We start from the raw sequence: 21,221 nt of genomic DNA, 5'->3' as shown, positions 1-21,221 counted from the left end.
CAATAGGGATACTGCTCTAAATAAATTATACTTTAAGAATATTAAAGTGTAGTTTTTGGCAGTGAAGGTGTCCAATTTTGCTTTGTGCCCTGGGCAACCTTAAGAAAAATGTCTTAAGAATTCATCTCTTCTGACATTAAATAAAATCCAAAAGGTGAATGTTATTAGGCTTCATCAGTGTGACTCTCTGGTCATAGATTAGACATGGTAACCTGATCTGAAGTTCTGTTTTCAAAGTGCCTACTCCACCGGCCTTCACAGAGGAGGACTTCGGGTAGATGAATGTTTTGGAAATCCTTTGCTGTCAATCCAGCAGGATGCTGACGGTTTTATTTGATATTGAAAAAGCAAGGAAACAGATGTTAGACTTCTGTTATTAAGGCCACGCTGGAATCAGATGTTGTGAGTGTTTCTATTTCATAGACAGTGCAACCTGATATGAAAGACCACACAGTGCCAACCTGTGGTCATTTGTTGGTGGGTTGTGATGGTTAGCTAGAGATCAGCGGCACCTCAACCCATTATATACAAATTCACATGTGCTTTTCAGGCATTTCGGGTGAGGAGAGGAACCTTTGGTGCTGTCCTCAGCACGATTGGTAGATAGTACAGCTGCCACTGGAATGCAGTGACAGGAGCCATTTTGCTGTGCTCTCTGTGCAGAAAGGCTTGCCGTTGGTAAAGATGAAAAGCATTGCAGATATCATCTTCCAAAAGCTGTCCCCTGTTTTAGGTAGTCCACTGAAAGTCCAGTGATCCAAAATGATTGCTAGGAAACTGGTTTCATTATACTGTCTCCAAGTGTTATTTTGTTCAAAACCCCAAGTTTCAGGGAAGAGGAGTCATCTATCCACACAATGGATGTAGATAAACTTTTTCTTTTAATTTTGAATATTGATTTCCTCCGATGTTTGTGCAGCAGCTGTTTCAACTTGTCCTTAAAAAAGCTGGTTGTGAGAGTATAGAGGATCGGATTCAAAGCACTGTTAACTGGAAGGAAAAAAATCACTATCCAGGAAGTCATTGTGTCTGGAAAAGGAAGCAAAGTGTGAAAAAAAAAGTTGAAGTTTTAAATAGACATAACATACAAATAACACTTTGCAGTCAATGCTATTTATGAGAGGGAGACATAGTACATTTTAAGTTTTCTCTCACCTGAAGGAAACTCTCTTTGTTGGAAGAGCACAGAAGCTATGAATTCAAGGTCTTAATGATTTAACTTTTCTGAGTTTCAGTAAATAATGTGAAGGTCATTGTGATATTAAGACGAAATATGTGAAAATATTTTGTAAACCATAAATTGCTGTATAGTGCATTTTTTTCCTATTTTATCACCTTCCTTTATAGGAAAATAAAAAAATAAAGAAATAATCTTTAGTCAATAGCGTGGGGTTCAGGAAACTTCTGGTCCAAGAGCCAGATCTGACCTTGGTCTTATCTCCATCCAGTTCTGAAAGCTTATTGCCCTGCCCTGGTGTTCTGGTTATCCTGTTATCCTATTAAAAGCTTTGAAGAGCGAAGTGGAATGCATCCCCTAAACTTGATGAAATTCTCTTGTGTGCAACCCTACAAATGCTAATAGAATATTCAGGGAAAGAGGTCACAAGAAGTTCTTTTTGAGGTGAAATTTGGAATGATAGTGTCCTTCCTGAGGGCATCATTTCATTTGCTTGGTTAGCATGAAATGCATCTTTCCCTTTACCCGTGGCCTAATCCTGTGGTCAGACACTTAACTAGGTGAGTGTGAGCGAATCACTTATGCTTCCTCAACTTCATCTGCTCTCTCTGTTAAAGGGGGCTGGTGATAACTTGCTCACTGAATCCAGCGGGCTGGGCCAGAGTCAGCTCTGCTGAGGTGCTTTTTTGGCACTAAGACTTGAGATCCTCAAACCTTACCACATAATGCTACTTCCTCTCACATCTTCACAATTTCAGGGAACTCCCCATTCAGGTGAAGAGTTGGCTGGTAAGACCATTGATGCTTTCTCTCATCATCCTTTGTCTGCTCTCTTCCTTCTCAATCCCATAATGTTTTTTTATCCTTCAGCCACTGTTATTTTGTTCTTCTCTTGACCCTGCCTTGTTTCTTGTATCTTTCTGTTCTTCCTGTCTATGTTTTCTTCCTTTTCCATTTCTTCTCTGACTGCTTATCTGACTTCCTTCTTCTTTTCCTTTGATCTCTTTCCTCTCCTTTTCTATATTTACCTTCCTCTCTTCCTATCCTATCTTCTCTTCCTTGTCCTTATTTTTTAACTGAAAGGAATATGAAAAAAAATTATGTTTTAGCCTGTCTTAAATTAAGTGAACTTTTATATTATTTGTCCCTAATCTAAAAAAATTAGACAATCTGAACAGTCAGTGATTGAAGAAAAACAAAATAAGCGGCCTTTTTCTGTTGTGCCCGCAACAGGAATTTTGATCATGAATCCCACCCCAACCTCGTAGAAAAACAATGCCTGATAACACCTGCTTTCACTTAGGTAAAGGCAAATAGGCCACGTGAGTTCTACTCTGAATGAGATCAGGCATGTTCAGGGCGGTATGGCCGTAGACTTAAGTTCCACTCTGAATGAGACTTCTTTTTGTTTTTGTTTTGTTTTGTTTTCTTTTCTTTTGTTTTTGAGATGGAGTCTCACTCTGTCACCCAGGCTGGAGTGCAGTGGTGTGATCTCGGCTCACTGCAAGCTCTGCCTCCCAGGTTCACACCATTCTCTTGTCTCAGCCTCCTGAGTAGCTGGGACTACAGACACCCACCACCATGCCCAGCTAATTTTTTTTGTATTTTTAGTAGAGACGGGATTTCATCATGTTAGCCAGGATGGTCTTCATCTCCTGACCTCATGATCCATGGCCTCCCAAAGTGCTGGGATGAGACTTCTCATAAGATTAGCAGCAGCTGAGTTCTGAGATAAGCTAACTCTGGCCTATCTTTTGGGTGACCCCAGGTACTGTCAGTGACATGCCATGACCAGTAAACGCCAGACTTCTTGGAGGGTGGGGACAGGCTTGGTGTAGGTCAGTGAAGGCAGCATTTCTTACAATACCATGGGAAGCTGGGCAAGCAAGAAGAAGCTTTGTCAACTGTGATCATGACATTTTTCCTGGTTCCACTGAGGTGTTCAAGACAAACCTCAGACTATTGAACTATACATGTAAAGAAAGACTGGTGTGTGGCTCAGTAATGTTTCCACAAGACAATGGGGGTATTTACTAAGCTTATCATGATCTGAGGTGTCATGGACTCACTGAGGATGATGAGCCCTGCTGCCATGTGAGGACACAGCAGAGCGGATGCCTCCTGTGAGGCAATGAGAGGGACTCAAGAGAAATCAAACCTGCCAACACTTTGATCTTGGACTTCCAGCCTCCAGAACTGGAAGTCCTTTGTTATAGCAGCCCTAGTGGCCTCATACAGAGAGAAAAAGCCTCAAAGAAGATTAAAACTAGCAGGAATTTGAGAGACCATCTAGAGATAGTCTCATTGAGGTGAGGTGAGATGGTCTCCTTGAGATCCCTCAACAGGTCATTGGCAGGGGCAGGAGAGGAACCCAGAACCTCTGCCTTGCTTGTTGCCGAGTCCTTCTTCCACCACACTGGGCTGCATCCCCCTACAAGCAGGAAAGCACGTCAAAATGTGTGGAGACAGGGTCAGTCATGGTGGCTCACGCTTGTAATCCCAGCACTTTGGGAGGCCAAGAGATGGGGCAGGTCACTTGGGGTCAGGAGTACAAGACCAGCCTGGCCAACATGATGAAACCCCATCTCTACCAAAAATACAAAAATTAACCTGGTGTGGTGGTGCACGTCTGTAATTCCAGCTACTAAGGAGGCTGAGGCAGGAGGATCACTTGAACCAGGGAGGCAGAGGTTGCAGTCAGTTGGGATCACACCACTGCACTCCAGCCTGGGCAACAGAGCGAGACTTCATTTTTTTTTTTTTTTAAGAAGGTGTGGAGACAGTAGTGGTGAGGGGGTGGTTGATGAGACTGATCCTCTCTATTCATCACTCTTGGACCAGCTCACCTTCTTTAGTTGACTAAGCATTTACTTGAAAACACTGTGAAAAACACTGTGGAAAATGCACAGAGGAATAAGACATGCATGCCTCTCCAAGCTTATCATCTAAAGAAAGCAACGGACACACTTGGAAGCAGTGTCGCTATGAGGCAGTTCACATGAGGCCAATAAGCAAGGTGTAAACAAACCATCCTGGATGTTTAAGCAACTGGGTTGCATGGAAGTGGGGTGAGGAGAGATAGAAAATGGCACCGTACCATAGAAGAGGGAGCATTTGGGTTGAGCCTTGGAGGATGGGAAGTGGTGTTTAGTAGGTTAGAATCTTAGAAGCTGAAAGTATAATCCAGGTTGGGAGAACAGCTTCAGGAAAGGCTGATGTCTTCTCAGAAAAGCACAGAAAACAAAGCCCACGGGGGTGTGCCCAAGATAGCCGAATAGGAACAGCTCCAGCCTCCAGCTCCCAGCATGAGCGACACAGAAGATGGGTGATTTCTGCATTTTCAACTCAGGTACCGGGTTCATCTCACTGGGGTGTGTCGGACAGTTGGCGCTGGTCCGCGGGTGCAGCCTGACCAGCAAGAGCTGAAGCAGGGCGAGGCATTGCCTCACCTGGGAAGCACAAGGGGGAAGGGAATTCCTTTTCCTAGCCAAAGGAAATTGAGACACACAACACCTGGAAAATTGGGTAACTCCACCCTAATACTGCACTTTACCAAGGGTCTTAGCAAACGGCACACCAGGAGATTATATCCTACACCTGGCCCAGAGGGTCCCACGCCCACGGAACCTCCCTCATTGCTAGCACAGCAGTCTGAGATCTAACTGCAAGGTGGCAGCGAGGCTAGGGGAGGGGCGTCTGCCATTGCTGAGGCTTAAGTAGGTAAATAAAACTGCCGGGAAGCTCGAATTGGGTGGAGCCCACCACAGCTCAAGGAGGCCAGCCTGCCTCTGTAGACTCCTCCTCTGGGGACAGGGCATAGCTATACAAAAAGCAGCAGAAACCTCAGCAGAGGTAAATTCCCCTGTCTGACAGCTTTGAAGAGAGCAGTGGATCTCCCAGCACGGAGGTTGAGATCTGAAAACGGACAGACTGCCTGCTCAAGTGGGTCCCTGACCCCTGAGTAGCCTAAATGGGAGACATCCCCCACTAGGTGCAGACAGACACCTCACACCTCACACGGTGGGGTACACCCCTGAGATGAAGCTTCCAGAGCAAGAATCAGACAGCAACACTCACTGTTCAGCAATATTCTATCTTCTGCAGCCTCTGCTGCTGATACCCAGGCAAACAGGGTCTGGAGTGGACCTCAGGCAAACTCCAACAGACCTACAGCTGAGGGTCCTGACTGTTAGAAGGAAAACTAACAAACAGAAAGGACACCCACACCAAAACCCCATCAGTACGTCACTATCATCAAAGACCAAAGGCAGATAAAACCACCAAGATGGGGAAAAAGCAGTGCAGAAAAGCTGGAAATTCAAAAAATCAGAGCACATCTCCCCCTCCAAAGGAACACAGCTCATCGCCAGCAACAGAACAAAGGTGGACAGAGAATGACTTTGACGAGTTGAGAGAAGAAGGCTTTGGTCAATCAAACTTCTCAGAGCTAAAGGAGGAACTATGTAACCAGCGCAAAGAAACTAAAAACCTTGAAAAAAGAATGGATGAATGGATAACTAGAACAATCAATGCAGAGAAGACCTTAAAAGAACTGATAGAGGTGAAAACCATAACACGAGAACTACGTGACAAATGCACAAGCTTCAATAACCGACTCGATCAACTAGAAGAAAGAGTATCAGCGATTGAAGATCAAATGAATGAAATGAAGCGAGAAGAGAAGTGTAGAGAAAAAAGAGTAAAAAGAAATGAACAAAGCCACCAAGAAATATGGGATTATGTAAAAAGACCAAATCTACATCTGATTGGTGTGCCTGAAAGTGACGGGGAAAATGGAACCAAGTTGGAAAACACTCTGCAGGATATCATCCAGGAGAACTTCCCCAACCTAGTAAGGCAGGCCAACATTCAAATTCAGGAAATACAGAGAATGCCACAAAGATACTCCTTGAGAAGAGCAACTCCAAGACACATAGTTGTCAGATTCACCAAAGTCGAAATGAAGGAAAAATGTTAAGAGCAGCCAGAGAGAAAGGTCAGGTTATTCACAAAGGGAAGCCCATCAGACTAACAGCAGATCTCTCGGCAGAAACTCTACAAGCCAGAAGAGAGTGGGGGCCAATATTCAACATTCTTAAAGAAAAGTATTTTCAACCCAGAATTTCATATCTAGCCAAACTAAGTTTCATAAGTGAAGGAGAAATAAAATCCTTTACAGACAAGCAAATGCTTAGAGATTTTGTCACCACCAGACCTGCCCTACAAGAGATCCTGAAGGAAGCACTAAACATGGAAAGGAACAACACGTACCAGTCATTGCAAAAACATGTCAAAATGTAAAGTCCATCGATGCTAGGAAGAAACTGCATTAACTAGTGAGCAAAATAACCAGCTAATATCATAATGACAGGATTAAGTTCACACATAACAATATTAACGTTAAATGTAAATGGACTAAATGGTCCAATTAAAAGACACAGACTGGCAAATTGGATAAAGAGTCAAGACCCATCAGTTTGCTGTGTTCAGGAGACCCATCTCACATGCAGAGACACACATAGGCTCAAAATAAAGGGATGGAGGAAGATTTACCAAGCAAATGGAGAACAAAAAAAAGCAGGGGTTGCAATCCTAGTTTCCGATAAAACAGACTTTAAACCATCCAAGATCAAAAGAGACAAAGAAGGCCATTACATAATGGTAAAGGGATCAATTCATCAGGAAGAGCTAACTATCCTAAATATATATGCACCCAATACAGGCGCACCCAGATTCATAAAGCAAGTCCTGAGAGACTTACAAAGAGACTTAGATTCCCATACAATAATAATGGGAGACTTTAACACCCCACTGTCAACATTAGACAGATCAACGAGACAGAAAATTAACAAGGATATCCAGGAATTGAACTCATCTCTGCACCAAGCGGACCTAATAGACATCTACAGAACTCTCCACCCCAAATCAACAGAATATATATTCTTCTCAGCACCACATTACACTTATTCCAAAATTGACCACATAGTTGGAAGTAAAGCACTCATCAGCAAACGTAAAAGAACAGAAATCTTAACAAACTGTCTCTCAGACGACAGTGCAATCAAGCTAGAACTCAGGACTAAGAAACTCAATCAAAACCGCTCAACTACATGGAAACTGAGCAACCTGCTACTGAATGACTACTGGGTACATAACGAAATGAAGGCAGAAATAAAGATGTTCTTTGAAACCAATGAGAACAAAGATACAACATACCAGAATCTCTGGGACACATTTAAAGCAATGTGTAGAGGGAAATTTATAGCACTAAATGCCCACAAGAGAAAGCAGGAAAGATCTAAAATTGATACCCTAACATCACAATGAAAAAGAACTAGAGAAGCAGGAGCAAACACATTCAAAAGCTAGCAGAAGGCAAGAAATAACTAACATCAGAGCAGAACTGAAGGAGATAGAGACACAAAAAAACCCTCCAAAAATCAATGAATCCAGGAGCTGATTTTTTGAAAAGATCAACATAATTGATAGACCGCTAGCAAGACTACTAAGGAAGAAAAGAGAGAAGAATCAAACAGACGCAATAAAAAATGATAAAGGGGATATCACCACCAACCCCACAGAAATACAAAGTACCATCAGAGAACACTATAAACACCTCCACGCAAATAAACTAGAAAACCTAGAAGAAATGGATAATTTCCTGGACACTTACATCTCCCAAGACTAAACCAGGAAGAAGTTGAATCCCTGAATAGACCAATAGCAGGCTCTGAAATTGAGGCAATAATTAATAGCCTACCAACCAAAAAAAGTCCAGGACCAGATGGATTCACAGCCGAATTCTACCAGAGGTACAAGGAGGAGTTGGTACCATTCCTTCTGAAACTATTCCAATCAATAGAAAAAGAGGGAATCCTCCCTAACTCATTTCACGAGGCCAACATCCTCCTGATACCAAAGCCTGACAGAGATACAACAAAAAAAGAGAATTTTAGACCAGTATCCCTGATAAACATCGATGCAAAAATCCTCAATAAAATACTGGCAAACTGAATCCAGCAGCACATCAGAAAGCTTATCCACCATGATCAAGTGGGCTTCATCCCTGGGATGCAAGGCTGGTTCAACATATGCAAATCAATAAACGTAATCCAGCATATAAATAGAACCAAAGACAAAAACCACATGATTATCTCAATAGATCCAGAAAAGGCCTTTGACAAAATTCAACAGCCCTTCATGCTAAAAACTCTCAATAAATTCGGTATTGATGGAACATATCTCAAAATAATAAGAGCTATCTATGACAAACCCACAGCCAATATCATACTGAATGGACAAAAACTGGAAAAATTCCCTTTGAAAACTGGCACAAGACAGGGATGCCCTCTCTCACCACTCCTATTCAACATAGTGTTGGAAGTTCTGGCTAGGGCCATCAGGCAAGAGAAAGAAATAAAGGGTATTCAGTTAGGAAAAGAAGAAGTCAAATTGTCCCTGTTTGCAGATAACATGATTGTATATTTAGAAAACCCCATCGTCTCAGCCCCAAATCTCCTTAAGTTGATAAGCAACTTCAGCAAAGTCTCAGAATACAAAATCAATGTGCAAAAATCACAAGCATTCTTATACACCAGTAACAGACAAACAGAGAGCCAAATCATGGATGAACTCCCATTCACAATTGCTTCGAAGAGAATAAAATACCTAGGAGTCCAACTTACAAGGGATGTAAAGGACCTCTTCAAGGAGAACTACAAACCACTGCTCAGTGAAATAAAAGAGGACACAAACAAATGGAAGAACATACTATGCTCATGGATAGGAAGAATCAACATTGTGAAAATGGCCATACTGCCCAAGGTAATTTATAGATTCAATGCCATCCCCATTAAGCTACCAATGACTTTCTTCACAGAATTGGAAAAAACTGCTTAAAGTTCATATGGAACCATAAAAGACCCCGCATTGCCAAGACAATCCTAAGCCAAAAGAACAAAGCTATACCACAAGGCTACAGTAACCAAAACAGCATGGTACTGGTACCAAAACAGAGATATAGACCAATGGAACAGAACAGAGTCCTCAGAAATAATACCACACATCTACAGCCATCTGATCTTTGACAAACCTGACAAAAACAAGAAATGGGGAAAGGATTCCCTATTTAATAAATGGTGCTGGGAAAATTGGCTAGCCATAAGTGGAAAGCTGAAACTGGATCCTTTCTTTACTCCTTATATGAAAATTAATTCAAGATGGATTAGAGACTTAAATGTTAGACCTAAAAGCATAAAAACCCTAGAAGAAAACCTAGGTAATACCATTCAGGACATAAGCATGGGCAAGGACTTCATGTCTAAAACACTAAAAGCAACAGCAACAAAAGCCAAAATTGACAAATGGGATCTAATTAAACTAAAGAGCTTCTGCACAGCGAAAGAAACTACCATTAGAGTGAACAGGCAACCTACAGAATGGGAGAAAATTTTTGCAATCTACTCATCTGACAAAGGGCTAATATCCAGAACCTATAAATAACTCAATCAAATTTACAAGAAATAAACAAACAACCCCATCAAAAAGTGGGCAAAGGATATGAACAGACACCTCTCAAAAGAAGACATTCATACAGCCAACAGACACATGAAAAAATGCTCATCATCACTCGCCATCAGAGAAATGCAAATCAAAACCACAATGAGATACCACCTCACACCAGTTAGAATGGCAATCATTAAAAAATCAGGAAACAACAGGTGCTGGAGAGGATGTGGAGAAATAGGAACACTTTTACACTGTTGGTGGGACTGTAAACTAGTTCAACCATTGTGGAAAACAGTGTGGTGATTCCTCAAGGATCTAGAACTAGAAATACCATTCAACCCAGCCATCCCATTACTGGGGATATACCCAAAGGATTATAAGTCATGCTGCTATAAAGACACATGCACACGTATGTTTATTGAGGTACTATTCACAATAGCAAAGACTTGGAATCAACCCAAATGTCCATCAGTGACAGACTGGATGAAGAAAATGTGGCACATATACACCATGGAACACTATGCAGCCATAAAAAAGGATGAGTTCATGTCCTTTGTAGGGACATGAATGCAGCTGGAAACCATCATTCTCAGCAAACTATCGCAAGAACAGAAAACCAAATACCGCATGTTCTCACTCATAGGTGGGAATTGAACAATGACATCACTTGGACAGAAGAAGGGGATCATCACACACCGGGTCCTATTGTTGGGGGGAGGGAGGGATAGCATTAGGACATATACCTAATGTAAATGACGAGTTAACGGGTGCAGCACACCAACATGGCCCATGTATACATATATAACAAACCTGCACATTGTGCACATGTACCCTAGAACTTAAAGTATAATTAAAAAAATAAATAAATAAAATAAGTGCTCAATAAAATGACATCATCATAATAAAAAAACAAAAACAAACAAACAAAAAAACAAAGCCCAGTCATTCCAGTGGGCCTGGATCACAGTGTATGAGGGTGGGGTGGGAGGTAAGAAGTATTATAATGCTCACCCCAGCACTTGGACTTTATTCTATGAGCAATGGAGACCAACAGACACTTTTGTCCTGCTGAATTTGAAAGGTTAGGGTGTAAAATTGAGATGTGCAGGTAGCAGTAATAGATTGGAGGCTGCTCATCAAGTGAACAACTGTTGACTATTATATTTAATTAACTCTGTTCTTCACATGCAACTGGCTGTCCCCACATGACCTCCCACAAAGCCCTCTTACGGCTTCTTGTCTCACCACCCAGCAAAGGTTTCCAAGTATTCAGCCCTGACCTGATCTCCTTCATAATTTTCACTTTCATATCCTACACGGCCTGAGGAACATCTGTGCCTTGTGGAGACAGAACTGATAGGTTAAGAGGATGTTGTGAATGTTGTGTGGTATTTTGCAGCAAAACATTTGACACAGCCTCACAACTGACTGCACAGGAGGGACATAGGTTGTTACAGCTGTTTATCATCTGTGCATTCATCACTCTTTCATAAGGGCTATCAAAATATCAGACATCCTGCTTGGCACTGAGGAGTCAAGATGTATAAGACACAATTACTGTCTTGGATCAACTCCCAAGTAGCTCTGCTATAGGCTGGAACAGTAGGTTGATGATGATTCCAAGGTACTTTACTGAGAGTTAGGTTAAAGCCCTGGATGGTGGTCCCTAAATAGCTGTGATCTCTAGATCCCAGAAGGGGATTCAGATGAAATTCTGCTAAGGAAAGGTGATTTTCTCTGGTTGAAGTAGGGGTGTGTTCAGGGAACTTGGTCTTTTGGAAGAGACTCTTTCAGGAAATATCTCATGCTCCACAGAGCCCAGCATGACATTTTATGGCTAGGACCATGGAATAGAATGGTGGTTCTAGCCAGATGTGTGTGCATCAGAATTACAGGGGAATTTTTACATAACATCCATCTATAGGTCTTAGCTTCTAGAGACAAAACAGTCCCAGGTGGAACCTGGGCATGTATATTTTTATTTTTTTATGCATACTCCTAGTGAAGAACCAATGTCTTGCTTGGGTGGAAGCAAGATATTCAGACTTATTTTCTCTGTAGCTCCTGCTTTTTATTATTCCTAGTTGAACTGCACCACTACTCAGTTTCTATTTTATAATACTGATTATAAAACATGGAGGGAAATAACTCTTTGTATTGAAATTAAAAGTTTTTATGGATAATTAACTATGTGTCCTAGACTCTGGGCTTGTCAAAAGAAGGACGTAAGAAGGCACTATGTATTATACTTGGGAATGATAGAAGAGACTGACCTGGTATTTCCACCCGGAAGAGGGAAAGGATTTTAATTACAAATACAGGAATCCAGCAGATGGCATCAGAGAACACTATGAAAAAGAAACGATTTGCAACAGCCACCTCTCTTCCAAAATGATTCCTTACTTCTGTGGTCTGCAAGGCGGTTTTTTGAATGGAACAGAACATAGTAATATAGGAAAACACAATGATGAGAAAAGCCAGCAAGTTCACACCTGTTGGGAAAAGCACACTTTTAACATCTCAGGCATAAAAGTCAACAGTAAAATTACTGTGGTACAGGTTGAGTATCCCTTATCAAAAATGTTTGAAAGCAGAAATGTTTTGGATTTTGGATTTTGGAATATTTGCACATTCATAATGATGTATCTTGGAAATGGTTCCCGAGTCTAAACACAAAATTTATTTATGTTTCATATACATCTTATATACATAGTCTGAAAGTAATTTTGTACAATATTTTAAATAATTTTGTGCATGAAACAAAGTTTGTATACTTTGAACCATCAGAAAGCAAAAGCTTCAGGTGTTGAATTTTTCCACTTGTGGCATCATGTTGACACTCAAAAAGTTCCATATTTTAGAGCATTTCAAAGTTTGGATTTTCAGTTACAAATGCTTAACCTGTACTTAGATGTTAAATACAGTGCCTCTTCCACAGGCCCTGCTGGGAAGCCTTCTTTTATATAAGCCCTGTGGTATTAGGTAAAACCCAGGTTCAAGGAAATAAAAACAAAGACATTGGGTTGGCCAGATGAAAAAGAGATTTCAAATACATAAACCCTTATGAGGAATTACAGACTTCTAAAATTCAGATCTAGGCGTATCATGAAGTAAACTCTAGCTCTCTTAAAGCATGAAGAGAAGCTATTTTTGTTTTTAGCTCTCTGCAAATTCAAACCTTAAGGGATTGATGTAATCTTACGCACGTCTCAAAAAATCAAAACAACCCCACTTTATTATCCTATAAACATGAATAATAAGAGAATAAAAATAATTTTTAAAAATGAATAAAATAACCTTGGAATTTATCATGAATATAATTGTCTGAGAAACATTATTCCTAATGTTTTTGGTCTTAAGAATAATACGTAGAACAAAAATGTATTTTTGTTTATTTTTCTTCATGTTTCTTACAGTAATTTAAACTACTGTGGTTCAGAAACTTTAGACTAATTTTATAATAAACAATAAGAAAAAAGTTTAAAATTCAGCTATGTGAATTACTCTTTTGAGCCCAAATGTATGCACAAGATTCCCACCCAACATCACTGTTCCCTTTCATTCTGACTTCTTAGTGACTCGGGTTTGCTTTATTCTTGCTGTCGCTGAAATCCTGAGTGATCATCTCATTTCTCACAGTGAACATAAGACTTGCATATATTTTCAAAGTTGTTAAAAAATATGAATCTGAACCTAGACTATATGTAAGATTGGTGAAGTCTAGAGTAAAAATACTTTAAATTCAAGGTGATCTGTTATTTTTATCCAAATCATTTCATATTCAATGAAATCGCAGTATAAAGCCATACGGTAAAATTTTATAAAACTGGTTTGTCTTAGTCCTCTTTTCAAAAAATTTTGTTAAGCGTAAAAAATAATCACTCTCTTAGAAGATGCTCCCCTGCCCTAAATTCTGATAGCAGACTTACAGAAAGGATCAAAACTGTATGTTCTAGGCTGGGCGTGGTGGCTCACACCTATAATCCCAGCACTTTGGGAAGCCAAGGTGGGCGGATTGCTTAAGGTCAGGAGTTTGAGACCAGCCTGGCCAACATGGTGAAACTTGGACTCCACTAAAAATACAAAAATTAGCTGGGCATAGTGGTGGGCACCTGTAATCCCAGCTACTTGGGAGTCTGAGGCGAGAGCATTGCTTGAACCCAGGAGACGGAGGTTGCAGTGAGCCGAGATGGCACCACTGCACTCCAGCCTGGGAGACAGGGTGAGAGTGTCTCAAAAAAAAAAAAAAGAGTGTATGCTCTGAATGCACGATAGTAATATAAGAAATATGTTAACAATAGGGGAAACCTGATGGGGCATATGTGGAAAATTGTACTATCCCTGCACCTTTCCTAAAATGAAAACTATTTTCAAATAAAAAATTAATTAAAAATTATATATTCTTATATTCTTCAAACAGAAAAAAAAAATTGTACTTTAGAGCTCTAGGACTCTTCCTCTCATATACAAATTGATGATGATGATTTTGTGTGTGTGTGTGTGTGTATGTGTGTGTGTGTTTGTGACTATCTCTTTATCTATCTGGAATATATCCCAGATACTTAACCCCTTTGGGCCGAGCTCCATGCCCGCATGGTATGCTCCACCAAAATGAGTTTCTTCAGCCCTTCATCTTACTCTGTTTCCTGGCTTTGGGCCTGGGAATCCACTATGTGTTCCTGGAACACAGACCCCACCTCACCCTCCTCTGCCTTCACTTGGCTAATGCCTCCTCCTCCTTTGGGCCTCAGTTTGAATTCATTTCTTTTGGGAAGCCTTCCCTGTTCCTCAGATCTGGGGCTCCTAGAACATTCTGTACTCTTCCGTCATGGCATTTATCAGCCTGTGTGTGATGTGAGAACGTGTTGACTTGTCTGCCTCCTCCTCTGTGGTCTGTAAGGCCTTTGAGGCTGGATCTGTTGTATCTCCAGTACCCAATATAGTATATAGTTCACAGCCTATAGTAAGTGCTGAATAAATGCCTGTTGAAACAATGCATGTCATGGTGTGTGTGCGTGTGTGTGTGTGTGTGTGTGGTGTGTTTCAGGGAGAGTCTCTATTAAGGGCACCTATGTTAGGAGTAATGAGGAAATGAATGATAAGGAAATACAAAGAACAGCCTATAATACTCTGGATCCTGGGAATGACATATCTATAACCAAATAACTACCAAATAGGGTAGTGTGTGATGGGTATTACTAAAATGGTGTAAACTAAATATTTTGTTTTTCAGAGGAGGAAGAGGAGTAGATGGAGAAGAACTGGGCATGATGGTTAGGGTCATGTCATGAGGAGTTCTAAGTGACTAATTTAAACTTGACCTTGATAGTACTAGGGAGTCATTGAAGGTCTCTGAGTGGAGGTGTACACAGTCCTTTTGCTAGAGAATATAACAATGGTAGTGAATAGATAAATGAGAGGAAGGGGAAGACCCCAGAGGTTACGAGACCAGTAAGGGCTAAGGTAATAATTCAGGGTTGAGGTAGTAAGGTGTCTAACTAAGGCAATAGCAGTGGGTAGAGACTGGAAGGAACAGCAGCAAAAGCAAATTTTGAAGAAAAAGAAAGGACAGGAGAGCTTGTTGGTTCCTTGGATGGGAAGAAAAGATTAGGAGAGTCAAAAGAAGATCACCCCAAAGAGAGGACATGGGAAAAGCCTTAATTTTAAGCAGGAGGGACACATATTAGAAAATAGAAAAATAGTGTTTTTAACTTTAAAGGGCTAAACTTGTCTTTCATTTATAAAGAACACAGGATCTTCTTTTCCAAATATTAGGAGGAACTGAGAGAACTGGAAAGAAAATAGCTTTATTAAGCATCCTTACATTGCTGACTCAAGAGCAGCATTTAACAAAGGCAATAAACCTTCCTGGTATTTCCATTCAGGTATCTCTTACTTGTTAGTTTCCTGAGTTTTATTATTATTATTATTTTTTTTTTTTTTGAGACGGAGTCTCGCTCTGTCACCCAGGCTGGAGTGCAGTGGCCGGATCTCAGCTCACTGCAAGCTCCGCCTCCCGGGTTCACGCCATTCTCCTGCCTCAGCCTCCCGAGTAGCTGGGACTACAGGCGCCTGCCACCTCGCCCGGCTAAGTTTTTGTATTTTTAGTAGAGACGGGGTTTCACTGTGTTAGCCAGGATGGTCTCGATCTCCTGACCTCGTGATCCGCCCGTCTCGGCCTCCCAAAGTGCTGGGATTACAGGCTTGAGCCACCTCGCCCGGCCAAGTTTTATTATTATTTATTTAACTCATAACTAGATTGTAAAAAAAGAGTTTAAATAACTTGGTAGGTTTATAGGACGAGGCACTAAACTGGAATTCCTCCAGCTTATAGTCATTTCATATAAACATGAAATCAGAGGATCTTATGGATAATAAAAAGATAATCCAGAGATCCTGGTAGTATGTCTTTATTTTCCACACTAAATATTGTCTAATAAAAAGTTTAATAAAAACGTCAATAAATGCAATAGTAAAAACTTTTTTTTAAAGAAGGACACAGTCTTGACTGTATTACCTCACTTTCTGAAACAAATCCATCTTTGCTGAAATTTAAAGTATTTCTAGCAAAATTATGTTTTTCCAGGAAATGAAAAAATATAATTTACCTAGAAAAATTCCAAGAGAATACCCTTTACTTCCAACATCTTCTGTTTGGTCATAATAAAGTGGGAAACATACTCCATTTTTCCCATAAAAGTTTCCAAAATACTCCTCATTCCAAAATGGAATTACAGCTATTAAAAATCCTGCCATCCAGATGCAAATGAGGATGACTGAGGTCTGCCGTTTTCCAGGCCGAATGTTATTGAAGGGGAAGACAATGACCAGGAACTTCTCCAAAGTCAAGTAGGTCAGTAGCAGGACAGAGACTTCGGTGGACAGCATGGCCAGGAACCCCATGAGGCGGCACTGCACACTCTCCATCCACAGCAAGGCATACTTCTGATACTGCCCTCGGTATTTTAGATCAAAAAAGCCAACAAAGAACAAGTAAACACCCATCAGGCAGTCAGCACCTGTGAAAGAATCGAAACAGTGTATGTCATCAGTTTCTAATGCCTCTGTTTTAGTTTTCTGATTAAGTCTATTTCCAGCATTTTAATTGTCTAATTAGATCTAGTTCCCTTCATCTGATATCAAATGAACTAATGTAAACATCTACCAGAGTACCAAGAAGCTAGTGTACTTAAAAATCTGTCATATTTCTAAAGTACTACACTATGTTTTTATTTTGTAGTTTAAAAAAATGGGAACAGGAGTTTTCTGGAAGGAGGAAGGACTAGTTGTTAAACAGTCAACGTATATTATCTTCATAGTTAATAAAGGGAATAATTTTCTGGGCTTAATGAGCATAGGTATCATTGTAATTGAAGTTGACCTTAGTTTTATCACCCACAAAACTTTATAATCTGTCACTTGACTCATTGGTTCCCTATTAGCGCATTCCCAAGACATATTCCTGAGAGCAGGCCACTGTAAGGTCGTGCAACCTAAAAAAAGCCACAAAGGGCCAGAACTTTTATATTTAGAAAAAAAATGTGCCCAGGATGTATAATTCACATTAAATGCCATTTGTTGAAAGCCAATAAATGTGTGTGTGCGTATATATATATATTATATACACGTCTAGCGCACAGCTCACAGAAGATACCCTAAATCTACCTATATTGGAAACATACTTACAACAAAGGATTTTGATGGACATAGCGTGAGTTGTATTTTCAGCTTTAATGAAAGATCTCATGCCAATGACAAAAAGATTTCCAAAGCAGGTAATGAAAGCTATAACCCAGACAAATATTCTGAGGATATTGTTAGCCAAGAGGTCCTCAAATGAAGAAATGCCGTCCGTCAAGGGCATACATATTCGGACATGGGGAGCATAGGAGCAGTATCGAAAGTTTTTGAAATAACTAAAGTCAAAGGGAAAAAAAGTGTCACTTTGCAGCAATGATACAGAAACTACAGTTGCAATCCTATCGGGGCTGCAACTCCATGCTAGGTATACAACTTCACTAGGTTTGTTTATTTTTGTTTAGTAGTGTTTATGTAATTAAAGAGTTCTTCATGAAATACGAGGCAGTATCCTTTTAAAGATGAGGAACCTAAAGGACATGGGAATTCAGTAACTTGGATGAGGAGAGTTCAGGAGGACATGAAAATTTGAAATCTCAGGGGCTCTGTGTTCCCTGGTCACATTGGTTTATTGATTATTCTGTAAGGTATTATGAAAAGTGGATTATCATTGTCAAAGTGATCTCCAGCAAACTTTCAGGGGCTTGGGCTTGGGATGGGAAAAGCCTGTTGTCACTCACCTAGAACATTTCTGTCTTGTCCTGAGTTTTAAACACCAAGGTCTACTCACTTTAACTAGCCCCCTCTTCCCTGACACTGGCAGGAAGGGAAGACCTCTGACACTAGGAAAATGCATTCTCACTGAATCTGGGAAGAGAAGCAGCTGCCTTAAACACAGATTTCTTACGAGGGTCTGGAAGGACTTAATTTCTATGGGAAAATAAGTTTGTTTGTGGTCAGTGGAGTTGGGATCTGGGCACAAGGCATCTGGAAGTGCTGGAATTGGTGAGGTCATTTGGCTGTCGCCGTCCCTCAAACCTGTGTGTTTAGAATTTTCTCTCATAAAACTTATTCTATTTTTATTTGTTTGCTCCTTCTTTCAGTTCACTTTTCTGCTCTTTACTGTCAGTCTAATTCATTTTTTTTGTCATTTCTCAATTCAGTTTCTAGACCAAGGCGGCCTAGCGTCAGACCGCTGGCTGCCTGCACCACCTCGCCTCTTACCCTGCAATGCTTACTCCACCCAGACACACACCCTCAGACAAGCCATGCTCATGCCGTACTCAGAGCTTTGCTTTTGCTTAAGCCCCTGCCTGGAAGATTCTTCCCCTGGATACTGCCAGGGCTGCTTTCTACCTCCGCTCAGGTCTGCTCAAAAGTCACCTCATTCCAACTTCCATCCACCCCACCTCAGTGGTAATCCTCAGTCCTCCTTCTATTCCTTACATTGCTTTATTTAAATTTGTAGCACTTATTGACTATTTACTCGCTTGCTCCTTTACTCTCTGGTTCCCAAAGCTAAATGGAAGCTCTCAGGCACAGACATCCTCTCTTTTGTTCATCATTGTGTCCCTGGTGTCTAAAGCAGTGCCTGGCACATGTGGGTACTCAACAAATACTTCTTGGATCAGCAAGTGGATGATGAATAATTTAGCACTAGGTGTGTCAGGAAGAGAAACAGGAGGCAATTCTTGCCTTCAAGTAGCTTACAATTCAGCTTCCTAATATCTGGCATCCAATTAAAGGAACCTGACCTATAACAAACTCTCTTTTCTTCTCCTTCCCTGGAGTTCCTGGCACACACTTGGCTTGACTTCTTGGTCCTTTTAGGATTCCATTATGTCTGCTATCTTCAGATAGGTTCAGGGCCACCTTGCGCTGTGACCACACTACTTGTTGCCAGGTGAAAGGGATGGGGGTGACGAGGTGGGGATGTTTCAATAAATAAAGGACAAGGAATATGAAAGCAAAGTAAGTAGGTTACTTAGTAGGGAAGTAACTTAGCTAATGTGTTTTCTCTTAATTGTTGAGCCCTTCTTGACCTTGGCCTGAGGTCTATATTTAACACAGCAGTTTCTCCATCAAGTTCTAAATAGGTTGCATTTCTCTATTCTAAGAAGACCTCATATTCTGCCTACAACAAGGAAATGATATCCTCATTAAATATTTATCTAATAGTGCCACAAAAGAAAAAGAACAAAACCATGTGGAAATGCATCAAACACTTGTCTTTTAGTAATCACACCTACTGCACAGACATAAACAAAATGTTCTCCCAAAAGAACACCTTCACAGCAACCATTTCATCCACTTGCTGCACCCAACTTGTAATCTTACATTGAATCCTCCCTATTTTTGTAGATAACAGTGGTTAATTTTTGAAATCATGAACACACAGATTACACAGTTGATAAAGAAATAATTATGAACACATATATTCACACAACTTACACAGTGCACTTTAGCCAAATATACTAAAGTGACTTATCAAAAACTACTATAAAGATTAATTACCTCCATTTTGTAGTGCACTTAGTAACAGTAACAACACCTGGAATTTATATAGCACCTTTCTTCCTAAGGGCTCAAATCTTAGAGCAGCCGACTGCTCATTCATGTGAGGTGAATTAATGTTTCCAGGTCGCCTGAGTACCATTTAGCCAGTGACTTCATCTTGTGTAATATGTGGCATTCTGGTACCCTGATCTCTTATTGGACCTCAATTGGATAAACAGCGTGTTTCCAGAGAGAAGGGTCATTCATGTCGGCACATCATAATATTGAACTCTATTTGAACAGGGACCAAAGGTGACAAAATTAAAAAGTTCTCAATAAAACGACTTTTGTTGCATAGAAACACATTGCAGTGATACATTAGACAGTTTACAGGAGATAATTTGAAACATTTTACCATGCTTCCTCCTCCATTTTTTATACATACATACATGTGAGAAAGATTCTTCATGGGTTGAAACATTCGTGTGTTTATATTTGGAATCTCTATCCTTTCCAGGTCTCTGGAAAATACACACAATAGGTTTAATGGTGTTGAGCTGAAACGCTTTAATAATCGCATTCTTCATCATATCCGAAAAATAATGCTTCAAGATCTTATGTTACCAAGGCAAATGAGGATGAAAGTTTTACAGTACACTGTCTTAGAAAATGGCTATTTCTATTTATGCCTCCTGTAGTTTGGTACTGATTGTGTCACTTCACATGCAGAATTATGTTCTTATACAACACATTCATTCATTTCTTTGATTTAAGGATGACAGTGGTGATTTGTGTGATTATGACGTTGGCTCTTTAGTTTGATTTTATTAATATAAGTAATGCCATAGGAATTAGAGGGTTTCATTCAGGAGATGATATTTCCAACCTGAGAGTGTCACTGAAGTGAGTTTTGTGAGAATCTGGATTTAAATATGATCATTTCTTCCTGGCCTATGTGTCTTAGGATGGAAAACCATGAAGATAGCAAGAGGAACTCCAATTCAGAAGTTTGCTAAGACACCAGTGGTATGTCTTAGAATTCCTTTAATTAAATTTAAGTTAAATTTAACTTAAATTTAATTAAATTCCTTTAAATCCTTCAGGCCCCATAAAATGTCCTCAAAGGGATCCAAGGATCACTTCTGTTCTCTTAGTTGACCTCAATGCTTGCTGCTACAAGTGTGGACACTTTGAAGATCTCTTTAGGGTGGTATGAATTAAGAGCTACCATGTTCTCAGGAAGCAGCTGGAGAGAGGACAATCTAAAAAGACAGAGGCCTTTTGCTTTTAATGTTTGTTTTAAAATATGTCTGATTCTCACTTGGTTTCTTTTTAACTAATCCGAATAAGGATTTCTCAACATGGTTCTGAGTTTTCCTTTGCCCAAGGAGTCCTTGCTTTTTGGAAGTCAGAAACGAAATCTGGGAGAGCTGTTATACGACTGAGTAATTGCATGGCCCCT

At 40.3% G+C, this 21,221-nt stretch overlaps 1 protein-coding gene across 1 annotated transcript in view; it reads right to left on the bottom strand.

Annotated features, from left to right (window-relative positions):
• Positions 1-231: 231 nt before the first annotated feature.
• The window catches only part of RXFP2 (relaxin family peptide receptor 2), a 99,248-nt gene continuing 78,258 nt past the window's right edge, over positions 232-21,221 (bottom strand). Inside the window, exons 16-20 of the mRNA XM_050766012.1 lie at positions 20,209-20,280; positions 17,372-17,601; positions 16,294-16,704; positions 11,959-12,177; positions 232-1,029 (exon numbers count right to left, since the gene is read on the bottom strand). Coding sequence (XP_050621969.1) covers positions 770-1,029; positions 11,959-12,177; positions 16,294-16,704; positions 17,372-17,601; positions 20,209-20,280 — 1,192 coding nt within the window. The 3' untranslated portion in view covers positions 232-769. The remainder of the gene's footprint in view (positions 1,030-11,958; positions 12,178-16,293; positions 16,705-17,371; positions 17,602-20,208; positions 20,281-21,221) is intronic.

Source organism: Macaca thibetana, chromosome 17 (assembly GCF_024542745.1).
Source record: "Macaca thibetana thibetana isolate TM-01 chromosome 17, ASM2454274v1, whole genome shotgun sequence".
NCBI classification, from domain to species: domain Eukaryota; kingdom Metazoa; phylum Chordata; class Mammalia; order Primates; family Cercopithecidae; genus Macaca; species Macaca thibetana.
Note: the sequence above shows the minus strand (reverse complement) of the source record. Positions and strands in the feature narration are given on the sequence as shown.